Below are 8918 nucleotides of genomic sequence, written 5' to 3'. Positions count from 1 at the left end.
TCATAGGACTTAGTCTCTAGGGCAGAGTCTGCACTTACTTTCTTTATTCCATTGTCAATCCTGTTGAATTCAGATCGCTTTGAACTCGGGTCTTCTTCTCCCCTCCCCATTGAAACAGGAAAGTCTTCTGCACGTGGTTAGGGAGGCTCAGAAGGGGGGGGGGGAGGGAGCCAAGCCTCTTTCTTTCATCGTTGCCACGCTCCCCCCGAGTGAAAAAAAAAATCCCCCCCCCTCACGGGCCCGATTTTCGGCCGAAAACAGTGTGAAAAATAAAGGGAAAATACATCAGCAAACGGGCTTCTCTGTTGTTTGTGTTTAGTGACTGTAAACAGCTCTGGAGAGGGACTGCAGCCGGGGAAGCCTCACTGGCTAAAAGGAGGGTCGCCGGTGCGTTGATCTCCGCTCGCTCGGAGAAAAAAAAATGGCGATCGCTTCGACGGAAGATCAGAGGAGAGAGCCAGGGGGAGGGACTTTGTAGAAACCACAACAATGGTAATGCACAGAACTTTCCCGCTAGTCTTGCAGATTGGTTGCAGGAGTGTAGTGCTTTCCGGAGGGTGAATCCACTTTTGGGGATTTCCCTGAAAGCGCTACAAGAAACGCTTTTTGCAGATCGGTTTCAGGTGTGTGGCAGATTGTCAACGACGTTGTGCATAATGGCAAATCAGTAGCGTTTTCAATTGGCAACCATTGTGCGATTTTGAAGGAGTGCGGAAAGCCCCTCAGGATTAAAAGCACTCTGAGATATCGCACAATAAAGGTAGGGTCACTCCAAATCAATCCTTCTTGCTGCAGAAGGAAAATTTAAATTGCCCAAAATCCAAACAGAAATCACATTCTGTGTAGAGGGCAGGGACTGAATCGATCTGGAGTTGGAATAAAAGCTCCGTGCAGTTTACACCTAGGCTTCAGATCATCCTTGTCACTCTCCTCTGTACCCTCTCAATTTTGTCTACATTTTAAAAGAGTGATCCCTCCAGATCTGCACACAGTATTTCAGGTGTGATCTGACCAATGGGACTATGACATCTTGCAATTTTGATGTGATGCCTTTGTTCTCCAGGGTTGAGCTATTGGGGAGGAACAATCCCACCACTGCCACATCCAATGTGGGGTTCTGCAGGGTGCAATTGTTTCCCTAATATGCATGCTCTATCCAAGCTGCCTTGGGGACACATACCATATACAGATCTAGTTGATGAGCAGCTGGCCCTGAGTCATTGACCAGGTATCTAGAGGTTGTGATAGAAGGATTCAGGTTAAGTTGCCTGAAGTTGAACCATTTGAAGATGGAAGACCTGTGGCTGAAAATGAAAAGGTCAGATGAGGAAATACATCTTCACAGTCTTGACAGGGTGCAGTTTGCCACTGTGCAGACTGTCAGGAATCTGGGAGTGTTCCTAGATTTCTCCCTTACAATGGAAGCCCAGGACACTGAAGCTACTAGTGCCCTACCTTGCTTTATAACAACTTGCCGTAGTGATCAAAGTGACAGTCACTTCCAAACTAGATTTCTGTAACTCACTTTATGTGGGCCCCCAAATCTGCAGGAATTTCTCAACCCAGAGTTGGACTAGAACAGTAATGTGACATTTCAGATGCAACACAAAGATGACCCCCACTCTCTTATGATATATGGCTGTTAACAGGGTTGCCAGCTCCAGGTTGATAAATTCATGGAGATGTCTTGAGTGGAACCTGGAAAGGATGGGCTTTCAGGAGAGGAGGGACGTAATATAATGCCATGAGGTGAACCATTCAAAGTACCCATTATTCCCAGAGGGACTGATCTTTGTCCTCTGGAGAGCAGCTGTAATTCTGGGAGCTCTCCATATCCTATTTGGAAGTTGGCAAAAATTTATTTCAGCGCCTTGGTGAGATGCTAATGCCAGGCAAGCGGACAATTTTTTTTCCTTTGCCTCGCTGAAAGAGAGTTCTAAGCCTTCCAATAGCTTTGTTTCCTGAGCAGCTGGAATGTTTATAGACATTCAGTCCCAGCTCAGGCTGAGTACTGAGATTTTGCTGCCGCAAGTGTAACACAATATAAACTGCCCTGAAGCAGATTTTTTTTCAGATGCAAGAATTTATTTATCAGTCTGTTTTTCTTTCGAAAAAACTCAGACCAAAGGGCCTGACAATCATATACCAAAGAAGTTTGCATTCTCTGAAAACACAGAAGAAGCACAAGGCAGGATTTTAAATCAGCTCGCCCAGTTTTAAGTATAGTTGTCAGTTTTACTCCTTAATCGCCTCAGGAAACAGAGAGAACATCAGGCAACTTTTGTCACTTCTCCAGCCTAAGAAAAATTGGCGGAATCGAGAATGCGGAAATCCTGGAATGGCTGCTGCTTCATAAGCACCCCATCGCTGATGACAGTCAGCATCTCCAGACAGCCGACCACGATACAGCACCAGTTCATATAATGCCTGACGAAATGCAGCCTCTTCTCCAGCTTCTGGAGGCAGCCTTCTGCAAACAGCTTCTCCGGCTGGCTAGCGTTGGCAGGACAATCCAAAGCAGCCTCTTTGCAGCAGCTTTTTGGGATGAAGGCAGGGCCCTTTGAGAGACCAGTTGGAAGGACCAGCTTACCCCAGTCTGTGTAATTGTAGATCCCACAGCACTGCAGCTGCTGCTGGACTGCATCCACAGCCTCCTGGCTGGGGTGACTTGGAACCCTTCTGCTGTACAGCTGGAACAGAGCACTCATGCTGCCTGTCAGGCGATCAGCTTCCCGAGTAGAATAGAGCTGAGTCACAACAGCAGAAGAGGATTCCAGGCAGAAGAGGACCACTAAGAGGTACATCAGCGTTCCCTGATGATATCGAGAATCCTTTACAGGGGTAAGCATTGCCAAAGCACCAGTCAGGAAGAGCAGGAGAGCTGTCACGAGGGCCAAACAGCCTGGCAGAGGGAAGAACGGATTCTGAAAAAAGACTTGGTAGCTCTTGTGGGTAATGATCACAAAGGCACCAGCAAACAGGAAAGCCACTGCAGCTCCCCAGAGACAGAAACCCAACAGGGTCAGCAGGACTTTGGCAAAAGCTCTGCTCCGGGTCTCAGTGGTGCACAGTAATGGCGGGCTGAAACTGGAACTGAAGCTTCTCCCTTTCATTCTAGAGGTGAGAAACATCTATATCACCTTAGAAAAGAAAACTTCTGGTTACAGGTTGGTGGACATGGAGCCCAGGTCCTCACCACAGCAAAGGAGGTTTCTGCAAACAGCTTGCGAGCCAGCATTATAAAGAAGGCCCTTGTCCTTTAAAAACTTATGGAGCTATTTGCTTCTCAGAACCACAATGCTGATTTGTAGCAGGTGCCAAAGTCCTTGCAGGTGTAGGGCAACAATTAAGTGTGAAGGAAGGATTTATGGTACCTGAGCAATTGCACCTTGGCTTGTCAACCTCTAGTGGGACCTAGAGATCTCCTGAAATTACAACTGATCTTACAACAGAGATCAATCCCCCTGAAGAAGATGGCTGAACTTTGTGACATAATGGTTCCTCTCCTTCTCAAACCCTGTTTCCCCTGTACGCCACTTCCTAATCTCCAGAAGTTTCTAGCAACCCTAACCCCATAACCCTCCTAGATGAAAGTAATCCACTTCCTGTGCAATAGCTTATATTTCATGCCTACCTGGTAGAGCTGTCAGCTGAATGGGAAAAAGAAGTCAGCATGGCTTGCTTTTCTTGTTCTAAGACCTACTTAAAATGTAGTTTAAAAAAAAATTCATACCTGCTAGGTATCACAGATTAGCCAAAGAAGGGCAGTTCTTGGTTAATTCAATAAATTCTCATCAAATACACAATGAATTTGCCACAAGAGCTTGAAGATTCAGATCTTATGCTCTAAGGTTGCAGGGATAATAAGAACTTATAATTTAGAGACATTCCCTGACATCAGATACTACTGACAGAAAAATTGTAGTATGTGGACATGGCCTTAAGAGGATTTAAAAGTTATGTTGTACTGAGCCACTCCTTCAATTAATAATGTGTTCAATGGTGGTCCTAATTCTTCAGGTCTATAACTGTGGACCCCAAAATATTATAGGTCAGTTTTACTGACATCTAATTGGGAGTAAACTGTGATTGCTATAGCCTTTGTACTTCTGCATATGTCACATATCTGCTTGCCCTCAGAGATTACTGTTTCTGCTACTGGAGCAACTATGCGTTTAACAATTTTGGAGGAGGCAGAAATTCAGCAGGTATGTCTTGCGTTAGCCTTAGTAAAATTGTAATGGGAAAGATTTGTCTGCTATTTTATGCGCAGAACAAAACTCTCTGTCTGTTTCTCTTTTTGCATGTAACGCAGGATAAGAATGTACCCCTTTTTATTGGAACTACTTTAGATAATTTAGCAGATAAGATTTCCCCCCCTCATTATTGTGCCATTTGACTAGGCAAATGCACATGTGCTGTTTTTCTGTGAGCCAGGCTTGGCTAAACACAGAAATGTGGATGCCATTTCTCTCTCAGCCTACCCTACTTCACAGTGCTGTTGTGAGGGGAAAATGGAGGATTGGAGAACCTTGTAAACCACTCAGAGGAAGGGCAGGATAAAAATCTACTACATAGACAAACTCCCAGCAAGATCAGCTGTTTCCTCCTGACATATCCTTATCCATTGTTCTCCCCTTATATATTTGTGAAATAGCCCATAAAACTCATACAAATTACTTATGTGGTTCTTGGGCTCTAACTTGTGCAGTGACTATGTTGTAACCCTTAAGTTCTAAGCACCTGTTTGTTTGAAGCAACCTTGCACTGTGCATTACTTCCACACCAATTTTCTTAACTAGCATTCTTACATTCCTCTCAAGCACTAAGTTTTTACTTACCTAAAGTTAGCTTGTGTTGAAGGCATACCAGAAAAGAATCACTTTGTACTGGAATAGGACATGTTAATATTAAATTATATCCCATATATGATGCTCATATGAATGGTTCCAGTTCCACTGCAAGAACATCTGCAGAGCCCTTCACATTCACATAAACCTTTGGTACTGATGAAAGGAAATGCCATATTTCCCTTTACCCCTCTCCTTCCTCCCCCTTCTCTTCTTCTTCTTCATCATCATCATCAAAATTTCTTTGCCTGTGGTCATTCCCCTCACATTTTCATGGTGTTAGTATTGTCATGTACATACTTTGTAATGTTTTTAAGTGTCCTAAATTTGAGATAATCAAATACTATTCTTTTCCCCCACATCTTCCCATTCTCTTGTTCTGCTCCCCCCTCCCCCATCAGTGATTTCATGTTTTTAAAGTAAAGAAAGGAATGTGGAACAGTTTGGGAGACTCCATAGCACCAAACTCCGTTGAGATCCTACTTTGCTCCCAGTCCCACCCACTCCTGGCTCTACTTCCAAAGTATTTTCCAAACAGAGCTGCAACTTGATGACAGTTTATGCACATAAAATAAAAACAAGGTGCAATGCAATAATCTATGAATTAGCTCTGAGGCTATTGATAAGCTTACTGTTAATTCTTTAAATTGTAGGCTCCCTGGGGGAAAAGTCTACAGTGCTGCCTTGGCCTTTGCTTTTATGTTTTCTCCCTTTCACTCCCCTTTGCTTTTCTGCTTCCCCCTCCTCCCACCCCTTTGTTCATAAAACTTAATGAGATATTAACATTTGAGTTGCAATAGTGTTTATGGTTAGCTTATTCTGCAAACTTTTAAATTGATTTGACGGCTCAAAAGGCCTCCTGAGGAATATTACAGCCACCTTGAGGCTGTTCAGTGTGGGGATTAACCATCATCTTTCTGGATATACATGAGGGGGAAGTAACCATTATGAAGGCTCTTGTCTTTCTAAATATTTCCTGATAAATAATTGTCCATTCATTTCAGTCTGACTCTTTGAACCTCATAAAATGGGAGGGGAAAAATAACAGCTCTCATTGTAAGCTGTTGTTTGCAGTAGTTTTGCATTTGCTTTGCACAGCAAAGAGGTCAGGAGAAAGAAATTTTGAAGTCCAAGGATCAATTTTTACAGTGATCACAACCAAATTGTCCTTTTTGCTCAATACAGTAGTAATGCACAATGGTATATGGAATCTGTGAAGTACTCCTTTGAATCACACGTCACCAGAATCACCAGTATTCAGTTGTAGTGCCAATTATCTGGAGCTGAAAAATGAATTTCCTCTGTAGAAATGTTAAGGTCAGTGCCAAGTCCCTGACACGTACACAGAGAAGTGGTTCTTCAGTTATAAAGATGAGCACCACCAATTTAATTTGAAGCAGAAGCACCAGGAACCCATGTAGAAATTATAACATAGGGGTAATATGAACCCTCTGGGCTGCTCTTAACAATGAAGCTACATCATTTTGAAGAGTAATTTCCAAGTTGTCTTCTAGGGGGCAACCAGAGGTAGAATGTATTACATTACCAATGACCCATTCCACACACACTGGATAATGTGCTTTCAATGTGCTTTTACAGCTGGATTTTCCTTGTGGAACAAGAATATCTACTTCTAACATGCATTGAATGAGCCTCTTGTGGCGCAGAGTGGTAAGGCAGCCGTCTGAAAGCTTTGCCCATAAGGCTGGGAGTTCAATCCCAGCAGCCGGCTCAAGGTTGACTCAGCCTTCCATCCTTCCGAGGTCGGTAAAATGAGTACCCAGCTTGCTGGGGGGTAAACGGTCACGACTGGGGAAGGCACTGGCAAACCACCCCGTATTGAGTCTGCCATGAAAACGCTAGAGGGCGTAACCCCAAGGGTCAGACATGACTCGGTGCTTGCACAGGGGATACCTTTACCTTTACCTTTACCTAACATGCATTGAAAGTGCATTATCCAGCATGAGGGGAATGGGCCCAGGTCATCCAAATTCAAGAGGGTGTTGTGTCCCTATTGGGTATTTCGCTTCAAGAAACTGAGCTGGAAATTCTGGTGTCTTTGTGAGCGTGAGAACATTATTTAAAACCAATTTGTGTTAAGTTTGCAATTTGGACAGGAATGCCCAAGACCATTTGAGAATTGTCATTAACCTTTTTTCCCTGTCAAAACGCCTTATGTTTTGCCTAAGCAGAAACTTCCATTAGGGGAAACAAAATCATAATTAAAGGATGGGTACAACCTTCACAACTGGAAAAAAGATTATATATGAACTTACAAGGCTGCCTTAGACCTTTGGCCAGTCCTGCCCAGTATGATCCCTTTTGATTGGCAGCACCTCCCCAAGGCCTTGGGAAGAGAAAGATCTTTCACAATCCCTTCTACCCAAGATTTTTTTTTTTGACTGAAGATGATAAGGATTGAAACTGGCACCATTTGCATGCAGAACACAACCTTGGCAAACTTAATTATTTGAACTTAACCAGGTTGCAGTCAAAATCTTTGCTTTACTCAACATTTTTCGTGGATGTTTTTCTTGAGTAGGAATCTCTCGAAAGCTGAAGAGATTAATGTTCCTTTCTCTTTTTAATTTTTATATTTTTGCCAGTAGTCTGTTGTCTACAGTTCCATATTGGCTTTTGTAACTTTGTTAGCATTATGTACACATGTTGTGTAGTTTGTATTCATGATGTGTGCAGTATTTATGTACTCGATATATGACTGTAATGTATATATGTATAAAGCTGATCTACTGATGCACAATTAACATTGAAAAATGCATCACTTTAATTGGTAAAATTAGGTTAAGGGCAACAAAAAACAGGTGCAAAATTAAGAATCTTGGGTTCACAACACAATAGGGATGAGAAATTTGAAAACCTTCCTCTTCAAAATCTTGCTTTAGACAAAATTTAATGCCAGGTCTCATTGCTTCCTCTTACATGCTCAGCCGAATCCTTTGCTGCCTCTTCCAGAAGTCTTGTCGTTGTGGTAAATTCTGGAACCTTCTTCCATTGAAATCAATGTGAGCCTAAGCCTAGCCATACTGCAAGGGTGAGTTGTTGGGTTTTATTATTTTTAGCCTTGCTTTTAATTGCCAGTGAAAAGGAAAAGTTGATTTGCTTATTTCCATATTTTAGTAAGATATATATTGGCTATGCCACGAGATTTTATGGTCCCATCTTAATGTATTAGATTGGTTCTGTACACCACCTTGAGCTAATAGATAAGAGAGCATAAAAAATACAGGGAGGGGGTTAAATTAGAATACTCCTACAATTCCTTTTCCTGTGACAGATCAGTCTAACATGATGAATGTTGCCCTGTTTTCTCTGGGGTTGTTTCAGCATATGAAATGATGGGGGCTGAAATTCAAATGCAAATGTAATCGCTAATACAGTTTAGATAAAATACTTTCGGATATATTGCTGAAAGCATAAACCTTCAAGTTAATAAAATAGCTAGCGTGTTTTTTGTTTTTTTTGCATTATTGTTGTACTGATCGAAGATTCAAAATGAAGTGTGTTGATGGGGACAGGAGGGTCTAATAGGCTCCCTATTACACATGAGGCTGTCCTTGTGGTCACTTGGCCCTAGATTTTGTTTAAATGAAAGAAATTCAAAATGGCACTTAAACTGACATCAGCTCATTTCACAAACTGGGGAAGTCACAACAGCTTTTGAGGGAAAGAAAATACAGCTAATCCAGTTTTTATGAGCTATGTTACTACGAGCCATTCAGAGACAGCTTTAAGTAAACTATATAGCGTATGACAGATGACGAGGTGCCTCTAAATGCATAGCATTGTCTAAATTAATATTTTGGGTAACGATGTGTGTCCTCCTATACTTGACATAGTTTGTGATCTTGGCAAGTTTTAATTTAGACCTGCAAACCTTTGTAGTTATTATGCACTATATCTAGTAGTGACTTAGTGTTTTGTGATAATCACAAAAGCTGGAAATCCAGGCCTTTTTTCACAGATAAAGTAGGATGGCTTCATGTTTAGAAACTACTAAGATATGCAAACTATGGTTTAGTAGATGGTCAAACCTACCTACCTCCTACC

At 42.2% G+C, this 8918-nt stretch overlaps 1 protein-coding gene across 2 annotated transcripts; it reads right to left on the bottom strand.

Moving 5' to 3' along the window:
• Window positions 1–2063: 2063 nt before the first annotated feature.
• On the bottom strand, window positions 2064–5012 carry LOC143841843 (tetraspanin-3-like). 2 transcript variants are annotated; one of them, XM_077346424.1, is made up of 2 exons: window positions 4842–5012; window positions 2064–2902 (listed from the first exon to the last, which is right to left on the bottom strand). In XM_077346424.1, exons 1-2 carry the CDS (start codon window positions 4924–4926, stop codon window positions 2298–2300), a joined length of 690 nt encoding a protein of 229 aa, XP_077202539.1. In that variant the 5' UTR covers window positions 4927–5012; the 3' UTR covers window positions 2064–2297. The 2 variants fall into 2 exon arrangements, with proteins under 2 accessions (XP_077202539.1, XP_077202538.1); XM_077346423.1 differs by lacking the exon at window positions 4842–5012 and having other exon boundaries at window positions 2064–3284.
• Between the last annotated feature and the right edge of the window lie 3906 nt (window positions 5013–8918).

The sequence above is a fragment of the Paroedura picta genome, chromosome 7, assembly GCF_049243985.1.
Source record: "Paroedura picta isolate Pp20150507F chromosome 7, Ppicta_v3.0, whole genome shotgun sequence".
Taxonomy (NCBI): Eukaryota; Metazoa; Chordata; class Lepidosauria; order Squamata; family Gekkonidae; genus Paroedura; species Paroedura picta.
Note: the sequence above shows the minus strand (reverse complement) of the source record. Positions and strands in the feature narration are given on the sequence as shown.